The sequence below is a fragment of the Papio anubis genome, chromosome 13 (assembly GCF_008728515.1).
Source record: "Papio anubis isolate 15944 chromosome 13, Panubis1.0, whole genome shotgun sequence".
Taxonomy (NCBI): domain Eukaryota; kingdom Metazoa; phylum Chordata; class Mammalia; order Primates; family Cercopithecidae; genus Papio; species Papio anubis.
In genome coordinates this window covers 69,656,071-69,682,895 of record NC_044988.1, presented here as the reverse complement: position 1 = coordinate 69,682,895, position 26,825 = coordinate 69,656,071, and the positions used below count along the sequence as shown (strand labels likewise).

Below are 26,825 nucleotides of genomic sequence, written 5' to 3'. Positions count from 1 at the left end.
GTGCAAGCATTTTTTGTGTTCTTCTTCATTGTTGTGTGGTTAAGTTGTAAGTTCTGAGAGAATAATATCTAGCACCACTGTATGTAAAGATGTACCTAAGCCAAATTTCTGAGAAATAAAAACTTCATAGAGTCCTCTGAAACCTTGCTATTCAGAAGTGTGGTAACCAGACAAGTATAACTGGCATAAACCAGGAACTTGTAAGAAATGTAGAATCTCAGACTCCACTCTGTACTCTCTATATTAATGAGGTTCTTAGATGTGTCAATAGGCGAAGCAAAGGCAATCTTTGCTCAGTTCACATGTATGTTTAGGGTCTGCTGTTCCCTGTCCTAATCCTAAAAGGGTAGGAGGGCATGAAGCATCTGGTTCTGTCTTCCACAAACCACTGAAGATTGGGACTTTATCCCGATGCTTCTTTCTCTAAAAGGGTCCATTTGGTAAAAACTAAATTAAGAACATAAATCCTCACAAAAAGACCTTTTCTTTCAAAGAAGACTAGTCTTCACAGGCTTTCTTCAAATAACCAGTTCCTTTGAGACACTGAAAATATAATTCAGTGTTAAAAATAAATTCATACCTGTTTTAAGTTGTGTGCTATGCATAAATAGCAAGTATATGTGTACCTTACCAAACTTACGGTCCCCAGCCCCCAAATTCCAAAATTATGCAGGAGGGAAGCATAGCCATTGCAGTAAACAATTTCTCCCTATTGACCCATGCTCTCCAGCTGATTATGATGTGGGCAGTACCCATCTAAGACTATACAGACCACTCCATAGCCAAGAAGTTGTAAGAGACTCGGAACATTATCTAGCCCAACTCCCTTGTTCTGTGGACAGGAAACACCACACCAAGGGTTAAAAGGAGTTACCCACATTCATACAGCAACTTGAGGGAGAGTTGAGCTTAGAATTCAGGCCCCGATTCCAAGGCCTGTATCACTTATGTGGACTCTGCCACGTATACTCCTCCTTCCCCACCACATGGCCTTGAACTCTCATTGTCAGAAACTGCTGATCTGCCTTGGTACTTAAGTGTCACTTTGCTGCTTCCAACTACTGCTGTCCCCAACTCCCAGGGCTGTTTTTAACAAGAGGCTACAGGAGAAGCTATACTGCAGCTCAGTCAAAATATCCATTTATCAATCCATATTTCCGAATATGTTGGTAATGGATTCTCAAAAGGCCCAATGCTAACTATGAAATGCCAGCTACAAAGCATTACTACTGGCTAGCAACATGAGCATGGCGAGGGAAGGGCCTTTCCTTTGGTAGCTAAATACTAAAAGCAAGGGCAACCATCAACTCAGTAGTACAAAGCTGGGAGGAAACTACAGAGAGAAGACAAAAAGTGGAGCACAGCTGGGAAGGCAGCACCTTTAAAAAACATACACAGTGTGACTATAAAATTGCAAGTCTTTCTTTTTTTAATAAAACTCACATACCAGAATGTAGAAATCTAAACGAACATTTCTCCCTCAAAGTAGTTACATCCTTAGTTCCAACAGAACTACCATTGTTGGAGAATTATTTAGAAAAGAAAAGGCCTTAAAAGGTGGTTTATGAGCCACATTAGAAAATACCCTTCTAAACACTGGGCTGTTTAAAAACAGAAAATGCATACTCAGAGGATGATACTGAGAAAATTTAAAAAGTGTGGCAGCTCTCATGGAGATTCCCTGAAGACCTCTAGCAAGTTTGAGCAACAGCATCACCACTGGAGAAACGTGTAGCCTCCCAGGACAGTCACTTTCGATGGGAGGGCATTCATTTGGATAGAAAAGTTCTGCTGTCTGTTTAAAAAGAAAAAGAAAAAAAGAAAAAAAAAAAAACCCAAAAAAACAGCCACACTCCTTTATAGTCACACTTGCATTTGATTTAAAAAACAAAAAACAAAAAACAACAACACTCACACGTGGTTCTTGTATGAATTCTAATTAAGAGACATTACATTCAGAATTATAGCACTCATAGTGATAATTTTCAGAAGACTATAACAGCTTCTTTGCCACTTAAGGGGTACAGAGGGTGCAGCTGTTTACCTGAATGAATTCTTAAATAAGTGACTACTACCACTCTAATTTTCCTAGTTGTAGCTCTGTTACAGGTTACTGACCGCAAGTCCATGTTCCAAACATTCTTTGCCAACACAGATTAATTACAAGAGAGCCACCCCCAAAGTCTTAGGGCGAATTGGGAAAGGGCCGGTTAAATGAGGAAACAGGCCATTCCTTGGTAAAAGTTTGTAGTTTTCTTTCCCAATACATCTTCTTTTTATTGAGAACTTCCATTTTTATCCTGTGTTCCTCCTCTGCCATCTCACACTCTCGCTCTATCTGCTGGATTTTGGCCACATGCACCTCATTCATTTGTATCAGTTGCAGTTGTAAGATGGACATTTGTTGATGGTGTTCTTCCTCATGCATCTTTTTTAAAGCACCTTCCTGAGAGGTTTTGCTCCTGTAGTTTTTATTGGCTGTTATTCTGACAGCTGAACACGAGGGTTCAGGTTGAGAGGTCCCCTCACATACTGGAAAATGTATGAACTCTTTCTCATCATCGCACAGTTCTCTATTTGAAACAGCAAATGATTCTGAAAAACAGTAGCAGAAAACATATGTTCAAAGATTTTACAGGCAGAGAAAAAAAACCAATCCTATTTCAAATGACAGGGTCCTTCATTACAGGATGTATCTAAAACCATGTCTGCTTTGGCCTTCATGTCTACAGGCACCCTAACAACACCTGACTTTTTAAAAACCCACAAATCAAAAGCAATTTTTTCTTAAGAAATAATGACAAGGGGTTTTGTTAGGTTATTTCCTAGAACTTCGAAGTATGGGATCCGTTGTCAGAAAACCATGCTTATCAAGAATCGGAGACCTTGTTATGTTGATATTCTAAACTGAAATGTGCCCAACTCTGATGAGCGTAGGACCACAGTGCAAGGCCAGTGTGGATCTTCAAAGTAAGTTCTCTATCAGTCTGATCATCCTTTGCCAACTTCTCATTCAGCTATGAACACATATGTGTAATCTTTGCAAGAGTGCTATTGCTGTTTCCTGGTCACAGGTGTTAGCCCTTACCCTGGAGAGCCATCTTGTAAATGCTGTTCCTTGAAAGATGAGCCTACATTCCCTGGCTTAACTCCCTCACAAACATTTTCCCTTTACTCTCCAGCACTGCCATCTGGGGAGTTTTCAATGTCCCTCTTATTCAACCTATCTCTGGTACTTGACTATCCTTGAAATTTCTTTCCTCCATTAGCTTCTGAACCATGAATCGCCTAATTTCTAAGATGCCTTCCTCTCTGATTGCTCCTTCTCAAGTCTTCTTGATGTACAGAGACTCTTGCTGTACTCACCTGTTACCTTTTCATATTCTCCTGGGGGTTCCCATCCGTGGCTCTGTTCTTAATCTACCCTAGGAAAACTCATAACCTGATGCTGACCTTCCTTTCTTGTCTGACTCTTCCAAATGCCCTGTGTACCCTTCACTCCTACCACAAGCTACTCACATCCTTTATAAGGTCATGCTTTTTTTCATAATTCTGTTTCATTGTTCCTTCTGCTTAAAGTTAGGCTATCTGTCCCTCCACTTACTGTAGTCTTGCTTTTTTAACCTCCCCCCAACTCCTACTCATTCAAAACCAATGCCACTTGCTCTGTGAAACCTCAGGTCTCTCCTTTATATGTACTTTTCTGTTACAGCACTTAACACACACTAGTATTGGCACGATGACATTCTCTTTTTTTAATCCTTGGGTACTAATTACTTTGTTTGGTACACAGTGGATGCCTAGTAAATGTTTATTGGCTGAACCCTTGAATATAAAACGAAGAGTATATGGATGCAAAAGGATACCATGTTTGGTAGGTGCTATGTTTGCCCTGATTTCTTAATAGAGCAGTAACATCAGTGTCAATTAAGGGAGTTGCAATAAAGAAACCACTAACTCCACTAACCCATGGAGTCTTCTAGCTGTGACTCTAAGGCTTTCTTGAGAAGCTTTACATTTCCAATAATGAGAATCTTCTCCTTGGAGAAAAACAATGCCAATTTATTAACAGAGTTGATTACATTATTACGTCCACTCCATTATTCTGGAAGATGAGATGCTGGGAATGCTAACAGCTACTGGGGGAAACCTAATTCATAATACCCTGTTAATAACAGGAAAATGGCTACTGTTTAATTATTCCACTCCAAGAGGTAAAGTAACAACCATAACTAGTCCGTAATTATGATTAAAGAAAAGGTAAAAATCTTACTTCTGGAAGAGAAGGTTGAAAAAAAAAAAAAACCACCTCTGTGCCATTCAGAAATAATGAAAATGTCTCTTGGAAATCTTTCCTGGAGACAGCTCTGGCCTCAAAGACAGCTCTTCCTTCATGCTCCCACTGCCTCCTGGGCCTACCTCTGGCAGAACCCTTATTAAAACTGGCAGTTTACCTCCCTTTCAAGTCTCTGAGAACTTTAAGACAGAGATTGCTTCTGCTCATCCTCATGTAGAACCTGACACAGGGCCTGGTATAGTGCTGGGCATGTAAGAAATGTGTATGGGATGAATTACCTGCAGTGGGTCACATACCTCCTAACACGCCCAACCACAGAGAGGGAACAGTGCTCTGTGTGGGTATCCAAGGCACAGGACAAAGGAATGGGAGAGGCTTAACACTGAGAATAGGGCCCTCGGGTGTGAGCTTCAACTGCAAAGAGCATTACCTCACCTGTTTCCTTTCTAGTTCTGGATCTAGAAAGGAAGACATTCTGGAAAATGTCTTCTTTAAAGACTGGACACATTAGACATTTTGTGGTACCTCTAGTCTCTTTTCTCTTTGATTTCATTCCAGGGGATAGTTCTGGATACTCCTCTTGAGTCCTTAAAGTTCATCCCCTCACAATGCTGCTGTCTCACCCAATTTCTTTAATTTCTTCTTCTTCTTCTTCCTCTTTTTTTTTTTGGTGAGATGGGGTCTCACTGTGTCACCCAGGCTGGAGTGCAGCGGTGCAATCTCAACTCACTGCAATCTCTGGCTTCCAGGCTCAAGTGACCCTCCTATTTCAGCCTCCAACTAGCTGGGACTACAGGCATGCACCACCAAGCCTGGTTAATTTTTTGCATTTTTTGGTAGAGACGGGGTTTTGCCAGGTTGCCCAGGCTGGTCTGAAACTCCTGAGTTCAAGCGATCTACCCGCCTTGGCTCCCAGAATGCTGGGATTATAGGCGTGAGCCACTGCGCCAGCCTCCTCCAATTTCTAAATGTTCACTTTCATCTCAACAATTCCAGGCTTTAGAGACCTGATGATGACAGTGATGATGATGATGATGATGATAGCACCTACTGTTTTTTGAGCAGCTAACCAGGTTCTAGGCTAGCACTTTATAGCATTACCTCATCTAATCCTTACCCTATGAGGGAGGTATTATTATAGAAAACCAAATATAATATCCAAGGTCACGTGGCTAGTTGAAAGAACCAGGATTCTAATCTAAGTCTGTATGACTCTAAAATCCAAACTCAACCACTACAATAATCAGCCTCCCACTCTTCCACTTGCTTAGCTGATCACTTACATATCTTAAAATGCAGCCTCCAAATTGTATCCACTATAAAACCATCTCTTATTAAGAATATGGGTATGTATCATGCATTTCGATCTCTAAATTTCTAGAGCTGTGAACATAAAAAGGCAGTATGTTTGCGTCTGGGATGAGAAAAATAACTCTTCTTTAAAACCATTCTTTTTAGTTTAAATGTGTGCTAACATCCAAATTTTAAAGGAAAAAAAGCCAGGTCTCTTAAGAAGACTCTGGCAGAAGATGGGGCTTTCAACTAAAGAGGCCCGATGGTATAGTTAATTAACTTTCACACACATATTTGCTCCAATGAATAGAAACTACTGTTCAGATGGGAAGAATCCTCTCTTAATTGGAAAAAGACTAGCCTAGGAATGGCACTGTGCTGCAAATACCCACCATGTAATCTCTCTCAGAGGCAAAACAAAGCCACCTGAAGGAGAAAACAACTCAATCTTATGCAAAAAGGGTAGGAAATCCCAACAGCTTTCCCGGGACCAGGAAAGCCAAGGGGATGTTCTTTCACTTGGACAACTGGAGTAAGTTTAATATCAGCAGGAAAAATCTACCATGACAGCAAAAGGATGGGAAGGAAACTATAAACAGGCCAAACCCCAGATACAGGAAATAAGGCTGCCTGGGAAAGTGGATAAATAAGATGGGTGGATGCATGTTATGGAGTATAACACATTAACTAAAAGAAAGAAACTAGACTTACACACTGCAATGAATTGATCTTTTTTTTTTTTTTTTTTTTTTTTTTAGACGAAGTCTGGCTCTGGCACCCAGGCTGGAGTGCAGTAGTGTAATACTGGCTCACTGCAATCTCCGCCTCCAGAGTTCAAGCAATTCTCCTGTCTCAGCCTCCCAAGTAGCTGGGATTACAGGTGTGCGCCACCATGCCCGGCTAATTTTTGTAGTTTTAGTAAAGATGGGAGTTTTGCCATGTTGGCCACGACGGTCTTGAACTCCTGACCTCTAGTGATCCGTTTGCCTTGGCCTCCCAAAGTGCTGGGATTACAGGCATGAACCACTGTGCTCAGCCTAGGAACGGATCTTAAAAAGACTCTTCTAAGTGAAAAAAGCAGAGAAAATGGTATCTCTAGCACAAATTTAAATCTATATAAATTTAGAATAGATGCACACAAAACACATGTAAAAGAATATGTAAGCATGTTAGAATGATTCAGGTGCAGGTGAAGAAAATGAAAAAATGGAATAAAAATGGAGCAAACACCTAACTAACAAAAGAAAGGCTTTTCACAGACCAGTGAGGCTGGTGTGCCATGACTGGAAATGTAATTCAGCCCTCTGGTACCAGAGATCTCACCCCCAAAGATTAGGATTGAACAGTAATAATAATGGCATTTATTAAGAAATGTTCACAGTTATCAAGTATCACTTTATAGCATAGAATGTGAAATTAAATATAAATTATCCTAAGACATTTGGGTGCTACTCCAAAGCTTAGTTTTCTTAAATGTATTTGACTTTTGGTTATCCTAGCCTCCCAGCCACTCCTAGCAAATTTTGTTGACTCCCTTAGTTGGTTCTGTACACAGTTTCCCTCAAAATAATGGAAGATAAGTGTCAAAGCCAAATTATCACACATCATAAAATCTGCAGGGTGTAAATTGTTTTAATATATTTAAAGAGGAGATATTGGGGTTTTTTGCAAATATTAATATATACCTAAGTGTTATACTTAAATTTTAAGACTAGTGTGTTGGAATACGATGGACATTTTCAGAAAGTCATTGACAAAGCTAAGTATATCCAAGGGACAGTGATCAAGATGACACAGTTGAAACTATCTCATACCAAAAAGTAGTTACAGAGAGGCCTCTAGTGGAATACTATTAGAGTCGATCCTGTTTAACAGTTTTATCATAAATTCCAACAAATTTCTGAGTACCTAATTCTGTAACAGGTACCCTGTAAGGTGTTGGAACAGTTCTGTCCAACAGAAAGACAATATAAGCTATTTATATATAATTTAAAATATCCTCAGAGTAACATTAGAAAAGTAAAAAAAAAAAGATGAAATTTATTTTGGTAACATATTTTTTAATCCAATATATCTAAAATATTATCGTTTCAACATGTAACAATATAAAAATTATTTAATGAGGTTTTTTTACATTTTTTGGTACTAAGTCTTCAAAATGTGGTGTGCGCAATTATAGCACATCCTAATGTGGTCTACCCACATTTCAAGTGCTTATGAGCCTCATGTGGCTTGTGACAACTGTATTAGACAGCACAGTGTTAGAAAGATCACACACACACACATTCCTTATGTCAAATACACAAGATGTAATGAGGGCCATAACTCTAGAGCAGATTTTCTACCTTTTTCCCACCAACTCCCAGAAAGGATGACTGACAATTCCAGGCTTCTTTTTCTTTTTTGAAAAAAAATTGAAATGCAAAATGAGTGAAATGAACTCAAAGTTGTTTTACTGTATAGAAAGAGTTCCAGTACCATACCTACTAGTATTAACAGATTACCTTTGGACACACTAGGTTCTCCACTACCGTCCAGATAGGACCTGGACACAGGAGCAAGGAGCATTTGGCTATGCTTTAATAATCACCAGCAAAAAGGGGAGTCCCCAGCGTCATCTATATACAAATATCCAATTTAAAATAAATCCCTTTATACTTGAGTCACTATTAAACGTCACTACAAGGAAAACACTGAGAATGCACCTTTATTCCCTTCTGCTGAAAATTTATAAATTATGTTTATGAGTAAATGAATTACATCATTTCTTCCAAAAAGAAAGAGAAAAAAATTTGTGGGATGAACTTTCCTAGATCCCACCCCAGAATTTGAAAATGGGGAAATAAGACTGTCCAGGCCCCCTAAGAATAACCCTATGAAATCAATATACAATAATCTGGATCACAGGTTTGCAAAATGAACAGAAAGCAGCTCACACCAGCATGGTCCTCAGCAGTATCTCCCAGGGAACATATGCAATATAAAGAGCAGCCCTGCTGATCCATTCCCTCCTCCCCCAGCACACTCCTCCACAGCCTCACAGAAGCTAAATGGCTCTGAAGCCAGCAAGATGGAGAGGAACAGAGAGTAACTGGCTAAAGCTATAAACATCTCCAAAACAAGGACACCATTAATTAGCAGTGAGAGTCCATGCACGACAGAAGCAGCAATGAGGAGGCATAAGAAAGAGAGCTGACAGTGCCCCCATAAACTGTCTGCTAGGAGGTACCCTGGCTTGGGAACTCAGGGATCAAAACCCAGACACAAGGTTCCTACACTGGAAATCGATGCATGAAGTTCATAACATAAACCACTATGGTTACCCAACTGGCTTCCTGGACTTAACCTTGGTCAAATGATCAGTAAGCAAACTTTTGATCACAATTTGCTTCTCCAGGATCGTCTGCCTACAGGACAGAAAAAAAGGTGCTAATCAAAAACATGTATTTGATTCACTTGGCAATTATCTTTTCCACTCTACACAGATAACATGCCTGGCTTTGGACTGCTTCTTGTTACTCTTAATTAACAGGAGCCAGTCCCTCAGAGCTCAGTCTACTCTGGAGACACTGACAAGTGAATTTCCCATCCTGCAAGCTGAGAACCAGACTATCCTGGGGAAGTGCTTGCTGGGTCCCTGACGCACCTTATGAACAACCCTCTGTCCCCCACCAGGAAACATCCTCTGCTTCAATGTCTGTTTTCAGAAAACTGCAATAAATTTTTATATAAACTGGCCACTTCCTGTCTGAAAAGAAGCAGGAATTGCTGGAAATTTATCTGTGTGCATTTCCACCCTCCCCTTGCCTACAGACATTTCAATAGTCCCTTAATTCCAACCTTCTGAAGCCATGACACACTATCACTGCATCCTTCATTGTATGACAGTGTTTTTTTCCCTAAGAATTACGTATGACATATTTTTCTCTTTTTAATGGAAGTATATTAAACTTAAAAGTTAATTTTTTGGGAGTTTTTCAAGATCCCCGGGGTGCCACAAACCAAAACTGTGGATCACAATAGTATAACGGCTAAAAATGCTGGTTTTTAATCTGGGTGAATGCTACAGGGCGTTCATCATATTAGTCTCCACACTTTTTTTAAAGTTTGAAATAGTTTTTTTTTTTTTTTTTTTGACACGGAGTTTTGCTCTTGTTGCCTAGGCTAGAGTGCAATGGCACTATCTTGGCTCACCACAACCTCTGCCTCCCAGGTTCAAGCGATTCTCCCGCCTCAGCCTCCCAAGTAGCTGGGATTACAGGCATGCGCCACCATGCTCAGCTAATTTTGTATTTTTAGTAGAGACGGGGTTTCTCCATGTTGGTCAAGCTGGTCTCAAACTCCCAACCTCAGGTGATCCGCCTGCCTCAGACTCCCAAAGTGCTAGGATTACAGGCGTGAGCCACAGCACCCAGCCAGTTGGCTCTTTTAATATGGCCTTTTGAGTGGCCTACTGCAATGCTTTGCAAATAATAAGGACCTCCAAAAATATTTTTTGAAAAAAGTGAAATGGAGTGGATGAATATAAATCTTCATAAAATTCTCTTTAACATATTTGAGATAGGTTGATAGGCAACTGCAGCACCTCACGAATGAGAACTCCATTAATGCAGTTCCTTATTTTTCTTTATGTTTAAGTAATAATAAAGTCTCGAAGAGAGTTAGCACAATGATGTAAACAAGTACTTTTGTTTTTAGATACTTTTTTTTTTTTTTTTTTTGAGACAGGGTCTCTCTCTGTCACCCAGGCTGGAGTGCAGTGGTGCAGTTCACTACAGCCTCCACCTCCCAGGCTCAAGTGATCCTGCAGTCTCAGCCTCCCAAGTATCTGGAATTACAGGTGCACGCTACCACACCCAGCTAATTTTTTCTATTTTTTGTAGAAATGGGGGTCTCACTTTGTTGCCCAGGGTGGTCTCAAATTCCTGGGCTCAAGCCATCCTCCTGCCTTAGCCTCCCAAAGTGCTGGGATTACAGGCGTGCCACTGCGCCCACCTCTATATGACTTTGAATGTCCTATATAATCCTGAGATCTTGAATTAGGAAAAACGAGTTTGATACAAAAGTTTCATTTTCAGAAGTTCCCTCAAAATGGAGGATTTTAAAATTAAAATGTCAAACAGGTACCCAGTGAGAGCGTGCACACTGGCATCAGGAACGGATACCTTGGGCCGAGGCGTCGGGGTGGTATTCGGGCTCCTCCTCCGGGGGGCTCTGCAGGAAGTAGAGCTGCTCCGGCAGCATGCTGGCGATCTTCTCCTTCCCTAGGACGTGGGTACTCAGGAGAGGGCTGACGCTCCGTTTCACTTTCTCTCTCCTTTCATGGGCCATAATTTTTTTGGTCCGAGCCTTGATGTTCTCCCAGCACTTCTTCAGCTGTTTGAAATCCCGCAGGGACACGCTGGGCTGAGAGTTGTATTCGTGGGCCAGCGCCTGCCAGGTACGCTGCTTAAGGGCAATAGTTCGCGCATCGCTTTTCTTACATTCCAGCACATATTTATACTTTTCTACTAAAGCCAGCAGGATGCTCTTTTCCAATTCTGAGAAGTATTTGGCAGGCTTTATAATTTCGTTGTTTTGCATTTTCCACTATATTTCTCCTGGCCGCTAGCTATCCTGTAAAAGGAAGTTTGAAGCAATGATTACCAACTCCAGCAAAAACAATGCCTACGAATCACTGAAGCTTAATTCCTGACTTGATTCCCTTGTCTGAAATACAGTACTTTCTTTTTCATTCATGTTGAATTATGATATTCAGGACTCTGGAGAATATTTAGAAATGTACTAGGAATGGGGTTTTACTTCAAACTGGATTGCTAGCTATACTGTGACTATCTGGTATATAACAGCAAAAAAAGAAAAGTTGAACTTTTTTTTTTTTTTTTGAAATGGAGTCTCGCTCTTGTCGCCCAGGCTGGAGTGCAGTGGCACGATCTGAGCTCACAGCAACCTCCACCTCCTGGGTTCAGGCAATTCTCCTGCCTCAGCCTCCCGAATAGCTGGGATTACAGGCACCTGTCACCACGCCCAGCTAATTTTTTTTTTTGTAGTTTTGGTAGAGACAGGGTTTCACCATGTTGGCCAGGCTGGTCTCGAACTCCTGACCCTAAGTGATCTGCCTGCCTCGGCCTCCCAAAGTGCTGGGATTACAGGCGTGAGCCACCGCGCCCGGTCTAGACTCTGATTTCTTAATTGAGTTTTCTTTCATGTTAGGCAACTGATTTTTCCCCCAAATCATGTTAGCCAGTTTTAGAACTAAACAGCTTTCTAAAAGTTTTGTTACAGCTGAGGACAAGAGAAGCCACCGTGTAATCAAATATATAATATGATGTGGGAGGCCGAGGCGGGCGAATCACGAGCTCAGGAGTTCGAGACCAGCCTGACCAACCTGGTGAAACCCCATCTCTACTAAAAATACAAAAATCAGCTGGACGTGGTAGCGTGTGCCTGTAATTCCAGCTACTCAGGAGGCTGAGGCAGGAGAATTGCTTGAACCCGGGAGGTGGAGGTTGCAGTGAGCCGAGATCATGCCATTGCAATCCAGCCTGGGCAACAGAGTGAGACTCCATCTCAAAAAAAAAAAAATATATATATATATACACACATATGATGTACAGCCAGGCACGGTGGCTCACACCTGTAATCCCAGCACTTTGGGAGGCTGAGGCAGGTAGACTGCTTGAGCCCAGGAGTTCGAGACTAGCATGGGCAACATGGCAAAACCCTGTTTCTACAAAAAAAAAAAAAAAAAAGAAAAGAAAGAAAGAAAGAAAGAAAAAGTAAAAGAAGAAAAAAAAATTAGCCAGGTGTGGTGGTACGCACCTGTAATCCCAGAGCCCAGGAGGTCGAGGCTACAGTGAGCCATGTTCATACCACTGCACTCCAGCCTGGATGACAAAGGAGACACTGTCTCAAAAAAAAAAAAAAAAAAAAAATTGATGTTTTTGTCACTCTGTGGCATATACCTGAAGCAACGGCAACCTCAGTTTTTTCATCTTTAAAATGAGGGGTTGGAGTCTGTGATCCTTCAGGTATGAGGGCTGCTTTTTAAAATCCTAAGTAAACAATGTATGTAATTTCAGATGTGAAAGGGCCTAGGCACTTAAGAGACTGAGTTCAATGTTCCTCTTTACATTCCTCAAGTCTCTTTCCGGCTGAGAGAAGTAAGGGTCAGAAAGGTGAAGTGGATTGCACAAGATCACAAAGATGGTGACATGGAAAGTCCAGAACTTGGACTGCCCTAGGAGTCTAGTATTCTTAGAATCATTCCACAACTGTCTCTCAGCCTCTTGCCTTGGGTCACTCCAAATGATTAAACCATGATTCCCATAAGTCACCTTGTCATCCTCCGCAGTGCTGAGTCAGCATGTTTCACACAACAGGTGCTTAGTGAATGTCTTATTCGAGTGAAGTGTATGAAACCTATGTGTGTTTTAGGACCACACACTTTCCCCACATCTTTTAATCACAGAAAGCTTCTTATAAAATTAACCTCTCAAATATGTTACGGCAAAAATGTAGCTAAGCAACACTGACTGCGGCAATAAAGAAAGCATTATCATTCCCCTTGTTGGAAAGGGCCAACGTATTCCCAGTCCTTCTTACATTCTCCAAGCCTCTGATTTCTCAGAGTAATAGGCATGCATCAAGATACTAATGAGGCAGTCCATTTAAAACTGACCAATCACATCAAAAAATTAGAACTGCACAGGCATGGTGGCTCACGCCTGTAATCCCAACACTTTGGGAGGCCGAGGCGGGTGGATCACAAAGTCAGGAGATCGCAACCATCCTGGCTAACACAGTGAAACCCTGTCTCTACTAAAACTACAAAAAAAAAAACAAAAAAAAAAAACTAGCCAGGCGTGGTGGCGGGCGCCTGTAGTCCCAGCTATTCGGGAGGCTGAGGCAGGAGAATTGCTTGACCCTGGGAGGCAGAGCTTGCAGTGAGCCGAGATCGTGCCGCTGCACTCCAGCCTGGGCGACAGAGCAAGACTCCATCTCAAAAAAAAAAAAAAAAAAGAAAGAAAGAAAATTAGGAACCATCTTGAAAAGAGTCCCACTAGCTGAAAATGGGATAATTTGAAATCAAAGGTCATACGTACACAAGGATTCATTAAGTTATTTTCTCAACCTTTGTTATGTTTTTAAATTCCATAATAAAAAATTAGGCGGGGGAGGCTGTGACTTTTAAGTTTATGGTACATTAATTTTAAATCACATTATTTCAAGCCAGCTACTCACACACTATGCCTGGGAAGGAGTTTCTGTAGTTGTGAATGCCTGAAATCTGTTTGACTGAGGATGGAGAGGACTGGGCCGGATCAGAGACCCTTCAAATTGAGGCCAAGGAGTGTGGGCTTTACATGAGGGTGACAGAACCTGATCAGGGTCTCTCACTACGCACTGCCTCATCCTAGAAGTTGTTATTAATAGAATGAAGTATGAGGGTAATCTGTGTCTCCAAATGCCAGGTACCCTGCTCTACATTCATACTGGACGCATCAGGTATCAGACACTGGGCGGTTCAGACACATGTCAAAGATGGTTTGGCCCTCAGATCCTGAGCAAAGCTAAATAAGTGGACATTTATCTTTGGGGATGTGTCCCTATAATGCTAATTTCCCATGCTCGTGTTTTGATCATGTTGCTCTAATATCCATACAATGATACCCAACCCAGGCTCTTCCTTCCTCAAAGGTCCCAAATTAATTTTTTACCTTCACCCATACTTTTATTCCCTATAAATCAATGTTCCCCAAAATGAAATTTATTAACATACACCCTGTACAATATCTCTCTTCTGTAGTATCTCTATCTGCCAACATGTCTATGTCCAGCTTTACTTTCTGTAGTTTTTGTTATGAAATCAACAGGTACACAGCCTGTTCTTAAATTACACAGCTTACACAGCAGATTCTGATCCAATTCCCCATCCTCAATGCCTCTGCTCCAGAAGATGTCAATATGCCAACTTTCCCCACTCCTAAGAATTGCTGCTGTAAGGATTAGGAACTCTGATTCACAAATGAAAAAAGGATTACTACCTATTTTGTTGTTATATGTAATGCTATTTTACATATACATTATACATGTGTATACACACACATACTTTCTGAATAAATCTCTTTTTTCTATTTTATTTCTTCAAGATAAATTCCTAGGACCGTTGCACCAAAAGATAAAAATACTTAAGACTTCTGTTACATCCCCAACTTGTCCTTGTAAAATGTTGCACCAATTACATTTCTATTGATGGCACATAAGCATGTCCATTTCCCTATTTCGTTTTTTTATTCTGTGCCAACTGTGGAGGTAAAAAAGTCACTTCATTGATTAATGATATATGAATTTCAGTTCTGAGGTAAGCAAGCCACACTCTCAACAAAGGTCTTGTGATCCTTAGTGGGACTGAAATTACATGGAATTAATTCCAAGCAATTTCACTTTTCCTCAAGATGTGTGCAGCACCTCTAGCTGCAACCAGGTGGTGGTGGACTTGTGGGGAGTCTAAATTTCACAAAGTTTATTGCCTTATATGAGGCCAGTTGTGTCTCAGAGTAATAATGATAGCAATAATAGATAACTTTTATTGAGCCTGTATTGTAGGTGTAACAAATGTTTAATATGCACAATATCATTTAACCCTCCCAAAAATAGCCTCTGAGAGCTATATATTGTATATACATGTGTAATATGTATATATACTATATATATGTATATACATGTGTAATATGTATATATACTATATATGTATATACATGTGCATTATATACATGTACATTACATATATATAATGTACATGTACATATTTCTCCTGATACTTTATATATGTAAATATATATACATGCCTATATATATAAAGTATCAGCAGAAATTATACGACTGCTCTCAAAAGCAAATACTCAGAATTACCAACACCTGGGGACCATTAATAGCCTATTAACTAAACTGTTATTTAATCACTAGCTAAGTAAATCCAAAGTTACCAATTTACTTTGCTTAATTTCGTAGAACAGCAGGCCTCTTTGGGCCTTGTGGTTCATTCTGCCTGGCTATAAAGGGATTCTGATACAAGGCAATGTACCCCAAAGGTTCCTTATGGATTTTCAACAGCCTTGTGAAATAGGCTGTTTATCTCCCTTAACCAATTACTATTCCCATTTCCCAGATAAGAAAACTGTGGCTCAGTAACTTACTCTGGTCACACAAATAGTAAGTGGTCTGACTTACTCCAGTGCCCATGTTCCTCTCTGCTCTGCTTAGCTCTCTTGTTTCAGACCTAGTGATAGCCTCTATTCCCTTGCTCAAAGCATGGCCATTAACACTCTAATCATCAGCCAGGAAAGGGCCCAGGATAGGGCAATTTAGGTGGAGTGTGTCTCCATCTGTTGGCTGTTCCCCCACTCATCTCCCTCCCTCCATTACCTCCTCCCGATTTCAAACTTAGGGCCCATAATCCTCCCACGTGTACCTTCCTCACTCTAACCAGAGCTCTGATTTCTGCAGCTGAACCAGTAAGACTGTATGTTTGGGCCAGGCATGGGGGTTCATGCCTGTAATCCCAGCACTTTGGGAGGCCGAGGCAGGTGGATCACCTGAGGTCAGGGGTTCAAGACCAGCCTGGCCAATAAGGTGAAACTCCGTGTCTGCTAAAAATAAAAAAATTAGCCAGGTGTGGTAGCATGCACCTGTAATCCCAGCTACTCACGAGGCTGAGGCAGGAGAATCACTTAAACCTGGGAGGCGGAGGTTGCAGTGAGCCAAGGTCAAGCCATACATTTGAAAGGTAACCGTGGAGATCTTTTGGAGCTTTAACATGGTCCATGCCTCGGGGGAATGCTGGCATTACACTTGAGCACATAAACAAATACTTCCCAAAGAGGTCTCTCCAGCAAAGCTTATTAATGCTTATTAATCGAAACTTTGAGGCTAGAAAGGATACTCTTGTTTAAAACTATTCAGCAATGTCCATAATTGGTTATAAATGACAACATAACAAGCCTTCCCTGCTGCATCAACTTTTATTAGGGATGGACTGGCCTTCCCTGTCCCCCAATTCTGCTCAGGAGCCATTATCTCTTGTGTCTGCTGTTCAGGTAGACAGTATACGATCCATTCTTATGCATGGTTGCAGGGCAACAAGCAGCCCAGTGACCCTCACAAAGTGGGATCTCAGTAAACATTTTATAAATGCAGATATTTTGATATAGGCATAAAACAGCCCACCATGCACACAGTATCATACATGACAAAACAGTACACTAAAGGTTACATTGGCTGGGTAGGGTGGTGCCTGTAGTCCCAGCTTCTTGGGAGGCTGAGGCAGGGTGATCACTTGGGCCCAGGAGTCAGAGGCAATAGTGAGCTATGATTGTGCCTGTCAACAGTCACCCCACTTCAGCCTGGACAACATGGTGAGACCCCATCTCTTAATGGAAAAAAAAAAGCTGCGTTAAAGTAGAAATGGTCAAATAAAATAGCAAAATTCAAATGCAATGGAAGTTCCCCTTGGACTAGGCAAAGACCCAGATAGGCCTAAATCAAAAGGCACCATTCCCATACCCATAGAAGAACAAGAAGGAAACAATTAGCACAATTTCCAAAACACTAACATTGACTAAACCAGCAAAATACTGTAATGCATACATTTAATATCCAACTTAAAACAAAAATTCATCTGTTTATGGACTAAATGTCTGTGTCCTCCCAAGATCCATATGTTGAAGCCCTAATTCCCTAGTGGTTGTATTTGGGGACTGGACATCTGAGGAAGCAATTAAGGTTAAATAAGGACATAAGTATGGGGCCCTGGTCCAGTGCGGTTAGTGCCTTGATAAGTAGAGACACCAGGAAGCTGGTGTGCCCCGTTATCCTCAATGGCTTATAAAGAGGAGGTCATGTAAGAACACAGCAAGATGGCACACAGCAAGATGGCCACCACCTACAAGCCATGAGAAGAGACCTCAGGATGAAACCTAACTTGCCAACACCTTGATCTTGGCATTCTCAGCCTCTAGAACTGTGAGAATCCAATTTCTGTTGTTTCAACCACACAATCTGTGGTATTTTATTATGGCAGCCTGAGAAGACTAATGTACCATCTAGTGATTTTTAAGTCCACCAAGGGTGAAACTAAGTCCTAAAGTTTGAGCAAAGACTAGAGAAACTTGTCAAGATTTCCCATCTCTTGCTCTTTGTGGAAAGTGGAGTTCTTTGATGTTAATACTCAGAATGGGTACCATGACTGAAGAGCTGTGGCACTGGAAAATCAGACTTCAGGACATTAATAGACTGCTGATCTTAAAGTGAGGTGAAATCAACCAAGACAGTGGATGCAGAAAACCTGGGCTCAAATCCTGACTTTACCAACCGTGTGACTTTGGGCAAGTCAATCAACCTCTAATGCTTCATCTGTAAAATGGAGTTACTCCCCCCGCTACCCCGGCCCTGCCTCATTCCCTCTGCACAACAGTCCTGCAACGTGAATAAAGAAACACAGACTACAGCTTCAATCAATTTTAGTTCTTTCTACTCTTCCCACCCATATTAAACTGCTTCCAAAAATAGAATAGTGCTGTGTGTGTGTGTGCACGCATATATATATATAGGGTGTGTGTGTGTGTGTGTGTGTATATATATAGGGTGTGTGTGTATATATAGTTATTGGCTCTTTATTTCATACACACACAATTCAACAAATATGTAATGAACTCCTGCCAAAGGCTCAGCACTGTTCTAGAGTATGTGGGAGATACAGGGGCAGGCTGAACCCTCCAGCCTAGAAAGAGCGCTGACATGCACAAACTGACAACTAAAATGAGAGGCACGCTGAAACAGACACCAGAAGAGAGGACAAAGCGCCTTGAGTGTGCAGAGGAGGGAAGAGGTTCACTTGCATTCTCATGAATAAGATGACATTTGAGCTAGATCTTTAAGAATGTATAGGATATGAACGGAGAGAGTTGAAGGAGATCATCAGATAAATAATTGACAAGAAAAGGCCTGGACTCTGATTGGAGACAATGTTATTGGAAAGGAGGAAGTACACACCAAAGACTGTCTCTTTCTTTTTTGAGAGACAGAGTCTAGCTCTATCGCCCAGGCTGGAGTAGAGTGGCATGATCTCAGCTCACTGCAACCTCCGCCTCCCAGGTTCAAACAATTCTCCGGCTTCAGTTTCCCAAGTAGCTAGGATTACAGGCACCCATCACCACACTCAGCTGATTTTTGTATTTTTAAAAAAGATGGGGTTTCACTATATATTGGCCAGGCTGGTCTTGAACTCCTGACCTCAGATGATCCGCCTGCCTCGGCCTCTCAAAGTGTTGGGATTAGGATTACAGGCGTGAGCTACCACACCCAGCCAAAGACTGTTTCAAAGGAAGAAATGAGCAGGATGTATATGTGTCCACAGTAGGGTAGGGGATCAACAGAAAGCAGAGGCAGGGAGGATATACGAGGATTAACCGAACACCTACTCTGTGCAGGCATCAGAGAGAATGGTATTCCTTAAGATCAAGATCACAGACCAATGAGGACATCACAGTCCCATGAAGACATAATGCACATGTATTGTGGGATAGGCTGGTGACAAGGCAGTGTGATAAGCACAGTGACAGAGATGAGCCCAAGCACATATTCCAAAATTGGGGGGATCTAGAACAGGAAACTTAATTCCTACTTGAATAGACTGAAATTAGATGAATTTGAGAACAAAGCAGGGCCACAGCTCAGGAGGGAAAGACTTAAAGAACATATTCAGAAGTGGTGAGTGAACTGAAGGACACGTGGCAGCCCTCCCCACAAGCAAGGCCTGGCAAGTAATGGGCAATCCACTTGCTCTAAAGGTAGAAAGGCTATTTCCTACCCTGGTATCTCGCCTGTCTCCTGACTCAACACCTCAAAAATAACCTTTCTTTTAAACTACAAAGCACATTGGCCAGGTGTGGTGATTCCCATCTGTAATCCCAGAACTTTGGGAGGCTAAGGCAGGAGGATTGCTTGAGCCCAGGGGTTCAAGACCAGCCTAGGCAACAAGGAGAGACCTCTATTGCTATGAAAATGAAAATTAAAAGTATTAGCCGGGCAAGGTGGCCTGTGCCTACAGCCCCAGCTACTAGGGAGGCTAGGAGAGGAGGATCCCTTGAGCCCAGGAGTTTGAGGTTGCAGTGAGATATAATCATGCCACTGCACGCCAGCCAGGGTGACAGAGCAAGACCCTATCTCCAAAAAAAAAGGTAGTATAATATAGAGGTTAAGGACACGGGCTTGGACCTATGGCCTCAAATCCCAACCCTACCGCTGCTCCTGAGAGTGCAGCTTTAGAAAAAGAAAAAATATAAATACATTTTAAAGAAGGACCTCAATCTAATCCTCTCACTTTACAGTTGAGGAAACTGAGGCTCAGAGCAAAACAGGGCTTCCCGAGGCCCTAGTTACAGGGGAGGGTCTGAAATCAAGGCTTCTTCGTTTGCTTTCCAACCCCTTTCCCACTTTAGAATCCCCTCACCATCAAGATGCCCTTTTGGCTAGGTACTCTCAAGCCTCCCCGACTGTACCGTTTGAAAACTCCAGGGCACTGCTCTCAACTCTGTCATTCATTTTGTGACATCTGTCTTGGCACGCCTTCTTTACTTGCTGTTAATTCCTCATCTCTAAATTATAAAGCTCAAGGGGGTATTCTCTAAAGTCCTATCCAGTACTGGTCATCTATTACTGCCATTAAAATGATTTTTCTGCAACCTAATTTCCACAGTTCACTGCCAAAGACACATAGTTGGTATTTTCTGATTATTTATGAGGCTGGTGGAGTTACCAGCCAATGAAAGAGAGCATTACAGCAGAATGAAGTGATCTCAGCACTTTAGATGACCTTGTTATTTTGCTTCAGGCCCATACACAGGTTTAACTATGCAAGTTAAGCAGTTCCAGGTGAAATGGCAAAAGCAGGTGATCTGATCTGTTCACTACAGCTCCTTACAGAGAGCCTGGTGTACATCAAGCACTCAATAAATATTTGTGGAATTAAATGCCATAACCAACCTGCTTACCATTTGCATTTTTTTAAACTAATTATTGCTAGATTTTTGTTTTGTTTTGTTTTGTTTTTTGAGACGGAGTCTCGCTCTGTCACCCAGGCTGGAGTGCAGTGGCGCGATCTCAGCTCACTGCAAGCTCAGCCTCCCGGGTTCACGCCATTCTCCTGCCTCAGCCTTCCAAGTAGCTGGGACTACAGGAGCCCACCACCACACCGAGCTAATTTTTTTTTTATTATTATACTTTAAGTTCTAGGGTACATGTGGATAACGTGCAGGTTTGTTACATATCTATACCTGTGCCATGTTGGCGTGCTGCACCCATCAACTCGTCATTTACATCAGGTATAGCTAATTTTTTTTGTATTTTTAGTAGAGACAGGGTTTCACCGTGTTAGCCAGGATGGTCTCGATCTCCTGATCTCCTGATCTGCCCGCCTCGGCCTCCCAAAGTGCTGGGATTACAGGTGTGAGCCACCGCACCCGGCCGCTAGATGTTTTATTATTTTAAATTTCTCCTCTTACAAAGGATTTATCATAAAATAATCATTTCCTTCTTGCAAATATCATTACAGTTCAAAGGAGGTAGAAATGGCAATGTTTTAAGAGCCTCAATACCACTATGATGCCTTCAGGATTTCATTTTATCCAGAGGTGAGAGTAATCAGACAGTACTCTTACCTGCCTGCACATGTACATACCTGTGTGCCCAGGATGGCCACTCACCCAAGCTCTCTCTGCCTCTCCACCTTCTTTCTTTCCTTTCGAGAGCTTTCCAGTCAAACCTAGCACCGAACTTGCTTTCTCTAATGCATTCCCTCTCTACCACTTTTCCACCCACTCCAGGCAGCCATGTAACTTGGAAATGTTTATTTTCATCATCTGTGCCTGAGTGTGACTGTATGCATGCAGAACCAGCCTTGTGTTGAAAGCCAGGGCTCCCCCACTTTCCCACCCTCACAGTCCCCTCTATAAACCAGATGAGAGTTCTTAAAAGTCCTAACCCCTTCCTTCCCCTTCTCCACACTCCATCTTAAACCATCCCCACCCACGGCTTCCCTGAAATGCCTTTGGAATCATTATTAAGGTATCTTCCACAGAAAGAAATGTTGAAAAACAGAAAGTCCCCTTCTGTAGGTGTTCCCACTCCAACCTACTTCTCGTCTACTGAGTACACTCTCCTCCACTCCCACCACTTCAGCTACAACCATCAGCTCTCAATAGGAGAAGGGTACCAAGTATTTTCCTCTTGCAGCACTCAGAATTACTCTGCACTGAGATCTATCCATATCCTGAAGGCTCTCCCTATCTGATGGTGAGCTCTGAGGCATTGAACTACATTTTATTTGTATCTTTAGCACATAGTAGATTCGCAGTGTTTGTTTAAAAAAAAAAAAAAAAAGTTGGGAGGGGGGACGCAGGCACAGTGGCTCACACCTGTAATCCCAGCACTTTGGAAGGCAGAGAGGGGAGTACTGCTTGATGCCAGAAGTTTGAGACCAGCCTGGGCAACACAGTGATACTCCATCTCTAAAAATAAAAATTTAAAAATTAGCCGGGCGCGGTGGCTCAAGCCTGTAATCCCAGCACTTTGGGAGGCTGAGGCGGGTGGATCACGAGGTCAGGAGATCGAGACCATCCTGGCTAACATGGTGAAACCCCGTCTCTACTAAAAAAATACAAAAAACTAGCCGGGCGTGGTGGCGGGCGCCTGTAGTCTCAGCTACTCGGGAGGCTGAGGCGGGAGAATGGCGTGAACCCGGGAGGCGGAGCTTGCAGTGAGCCAAGATCACGCCACTGCACTCCAGCCTGGGAGACACAGCGAGACTCCGTCTCAAAAAAAAAAAAAAAAAAAAAAAAAAATTTAAAAATTAGCCAGGCAGGAGCATCTGTAATCCCAGCTACTTGGAAGGCTGAGGTGGGAGGATCACCTGAGCCCAGGAGTTTGAGGCTGCAGCGAACAATGATTACACCACTGCACTCCAACCTAGGTAAAAGAGCACAACCCTGTCTCTTTTAAAAAATAAAAAAAAATAAAAAACAAAAAAGGCCAGGCATGGTGGCTCACGCCTGTAATCCCAGCACTTTGGGAGGCTGAGGTGGAAGAATCACCTGAGGTCGGGAGTTCGAGACCAGCCGACCAACATGGAAAAACCCCGTCTCTACTAAAAATACAAAATTAGCCAGGTATGGTGGTGCATGCCTGTAATCCCAGCTATTCAGGAGGCTGAGGGAGGAGAATTGCTTGAACCCAGGAGGCAGAGGTTGCGGTGAGCCGAGATCGTGCGGCTGCACTCCAGCCTGGGCAACAAGAGCAAAACTCTGTCTCAAAAAAAAAAAAAGAAAAAGAAGAAAGTGGCAGTGATGGAAGAACCTCTCTTCCAAGCCCCAACCTCTCTCCTTAGCATCAAACACATTTCCAATTATCTATCAGCCACCTCTGCACCCCATCATGGGCACCTCAGAAAACTCCAATTCTCCATAGCCAAAAACTAATTATTCCCCTACACCAAAATCTTCTGATTTCTGATGATGTCAGCCACTTCAATTTGGCTTCCCAAAGCAGAAACATCAATGTAATCTTCAATCACATGCGACTAATTAACAATCACATGCGACCTATGGTACATTTTACCCCAACATCTGTTCCCTCCTCTCCCATTCTCACTGCCCATGTCTGTGGTCAGACCTAATCTCTAAAATGGTCTCCCAAACTTCCGGTCTCTCTTCAACACAACTACAGGGATCTTCCTAAAACACAGTGATCAAGCCACAGGCTTCCTTGTAAACCTCAGACGTCTCTCCCACTGCCTAAATGATAAAAGTCTCAACTCCTCACATGGCATTCATGGCCTTTCTGGATCTGGCCCTGATTATAGCACCCTCACCAGCCCCTCATCCTCTCCATGTATTTTTCACCCTAACCAGACCAAACTCAACATGCGGCTTCCTTTGGCTGGAATCCTTCACCCCAAGGCCACCAAGGGCCCATTTTCAATCTTTTTTTGTTTTTTTTTTTTTTGGAAACCAAGTCTCGCTCCCAAAGTGCTGGCATTACAGGCGTGAGCCACCGCGCCCGGCCCATTTTCAATCTTCAAAGCCCAACTCTCATGCAATTTTTGTTAAGCCTTCCTCAATTAATACCCAGTCTGTTATGTTTATTTTCTTTATAATGGCTACCTTCTAAAATGGGGTTGAAGCAGCTTACGAATTACACACACAATTCAACTAGATTTTTTTTTTTTTTTTTTTTTGAGAGAGATTGAGGAGAGACTATCAGGGCAAAGATAAGACAAAGTCAAAAGAGATCAAAGCTAGGTGGTAAAGGAGCATTCAAAACCTGTGTCATGGCCGGGCACAGTGGCTCACACCTATAATCCTAACCCCTTGGGAGGCTGAGGTGGGTGGATCACCTGAGGTCAGGAGTTCAAGACCAGCCTGGCCAACATGGTGAAACCCCATCTCTACTAAAACTACAAAAATTAGCTGGGCGTGGTAATGGGCGCCTGTAATCTCAGCTACTCGTGAGGCTGAGACAAGAGACTCGCTTGAACCCAAGAGGTGGAGACTGCAGTGAGCTGAGATCATGCCACTGCACTCCAGCCTGGACGACAGAGCGAGACTCTGTCTCAAAAAACAAACAAACAAACAAACAAAAAAACCCCACAAAACAAAAACCTGTGTCATAATGTCTCATACTTATCTTGGTAGATATAGATTGGCCCTGAGTTCCCACTGGCTCAGAATGAGTTACTCTTCTATGAGCTCGCTGCCAGTTGTACATGACTGTACTGTAACACTTCCCATATTTTTTTTTCAATTTGCTCTTTGCGTCCATCTCCCACACTGGACTGGGAAATTCCTAGGGAATACATAATTTCTGACTCATCGCTGTATCCCCAGAATGTAACATATGACTCAGCACGCGACTGGTGCTCAGCAGACATTTGTTGAATGGATGTTATCACGGACAGGGAAAACGGCACTAGTGCTTGTTGAACTGCACGCCAGGTATGTGAAAAAACACTATTTTATCCTCACAAAAAAAATGTACAAAGCTAAGAAATGGCAGAGCTAGGATTCAAACCCCAAACACTCTATCTCTCCAAAGCAATTGCTCTTCCAACTATGCATGGTGTTCCCTACCTTCACCATCGCTACATACCCACCTACTCTCTGCTTCAATGCCTGGTTAAAAACAAAACAAAACACCCTTCTCCCAGAATTCTTTCCTACTCACTCAGGACAGGAGTGCCTGAGTCCAGCCCTTGATCTTCCACAATACGTTAAGTAACAAATCATCACAAACCGGGAGAGGAGAGGGTGCCCCCTTGGTAGCTGAGAACTGAACAGCCTGTTGGGTATTCTGCAGATGGTGGGGTGAAGTCCTCAGCTCCTCCTTCTCCTGCCTTTCCCCATAGGTGCAGTGCCTGGGCCCTTCCTGCCTCACTTCCTTCTTCAGGATCCAAAGCCTTTTTAGTCCTCCCCATTCTAAACTGAAACCCAAAATAATCTCCTCAGGCCCATTACTTCTCTAACCCAATGAATGGTGTTGAAAATGCTCTCCTCCATTATATCAGTGAGACTTTTGTATTTTAAGCATCTCATCAACCATTAGGGCTGGCAAGCATCCCCATGCCCTGAAACACAAGAATTCTGTGAGAAGGGATAATGGCATGTTAGGAGGCCCAACCACCCCACCCTCCATCAATCTGAATATTTTTGGCCTTGCCTGGGAGTAAAAAGAGACATCCTATAACATCCCTCCCCACCTCCTGACCCAGCAGCCTTCGTCCCCCATCCCGGGTCTCCAAGGGAGGGCTGAAATCTGGCCCAGCAATCCTGGTCCAGAATTCTGCAGGGGAGGGATGGTGAACCCTGGTACCTTCCTCTACATCTTCTTCCAGGACTTTAGAATCCTTCTTCTCCCCCCTAGTCCATCCCATGTCTCTCTCTGGCCCCAGACTTCCACAGCCGTCCTCAATCCTAACTCATAAACTATGTTTTTGAATTCGTATTCAGCAATTTCCTTGGAATACAACCATCTTCTCTGACATGCTGAAAGGCACACTCTCTGGCCTTGATCTTATCCTACCTCCAGTTTTAAATGTATGACAAATATATCCCTGCATCCTACAACTACTCTCCTCGATACTGCAGGAACGTCTGTAATCTTAAATGTTATCACACCTAATACCCAATCTCCTGAATCGGAATAGGGAGACTAAATTTTTCACTGTTTAGTACTCCTAAATAAAGATTATTCATGCAATTTACAGTAACTACCTCACAGCGCCAGTGTGATGATTCAATGATAATTCATGCCAACTGTTCAGTACCTTGGGCCTGGTACATAGAAAGTGCTCAAAATTTAGCTGTTATCATTTATATACATTATCTTTCACAATAGCACCTGAGGGTAGATATAATACCACTCCCCCCCGACCCCCGCCTCTAATTTACAGAAACAGTAGCCCCGGCTCCGAGTAAAGGAGCTTTCCCAAGGTCAGTCAAGCAAGGATGTGATGCTTGGCCTTCATCCTGCAAGTGAGGGACCCCTCCCGTTACACTCTGGACGGGCGGGGCACTGGGGGTCTTAAAGGAGCCAAGTATGGAAAAGCGCCGAGCACAGTGATCAGCACACAGTGGGGACGCCGGGATGGGAAGACTGCGGTATTGCGGGTCATCTGGATTCCCCCCAAGGAGCTCCCCCAGCCCGGGAGTCCAGAGCCCACCCCACTCTCTGCCATGGGCGCGCCACTGAGTCCCCCGGAGGCCCGCGCCCCGGGGCTTTGTAGGCAGCAGGCCGGCCCTACTCACCGAGTCCCATCGCGGCGCGCGGAGGCGGCCGCCTGGCGCCCAGCCTGCAAGGCAGGGGTCGCAGCGGCTCGGCCCGAAAACCCGCCATGCCGGCCCCCGGCCCCTGCACGCCCGGCCCGCGCCCCCCACCCGCGCCCCCGCCCCGCTGCTGCCCGCCCGGAAGGGGAGCCTCCTACCTGCAGCGGCGGCGCGGCGGCCGCGGCGACCGGGGGAGGGGCCGGCGAGGCGCGAGCGCGGGCGGCCTGGGTTCCTCTGGCGAGCAGGGCGGCCAGGAGGGCCGCGGGCCTCGAGCGCCGGGCGGCGGCGGCGCGCCCTGCCGTGGCCAGGCCCCGCCAGCAGCGCCGCGGCCACAGCTGGGACGCCGCCGCCCCCTCGCG

The 26,825-nt window shown here is 43.3% G+C and overlaps 1 protein-coding gene across 3 annotated transcripts; it reads right to left on the bottom strand.

Moving 5' to 3' along the window:
* Positions 1-1,411: 1,411 nt before the first annotated feature.
* MSANTD3 (Myb/SANT DNA binding domain containing 3) lies at positions 1,412-26,825 on the bottom strand. Of its 3 annotated transcripts, none has more exons than XM_031654358.1 (3): positions 26,625-26,825; positions 10,756-11,206; positions 1,412-2,595 (listed from the first exon to the last, which is right to left on the bottom strand). In XM_031654358.1, exons 2-3 carry the CDS (start codon positions 11,171-11,173, stop codon positions 2,186-2,188), a joined length of 828 nt encoding a protein of 275 aa, XP_031510218.1. In that variant the 5' UTR covers positions 11,174-11,206; positions 26,625-26,825; the 3' UTR covers positions 1,412-2,185. The 3 variants fall into 3 exon arrangements, with proteins under 3 accessions (XP_031510218.1, XP_031510219.1, XP_031510217.1); XM_031654359.1 differs by lacking the exon at positions 26,625-26,825 and adding an exon at positions 26,449-26,589; XM_031654357.1 differs by lacking the exon at positions 26,625-26,825 and adding an exon at positions 12,413-12,466.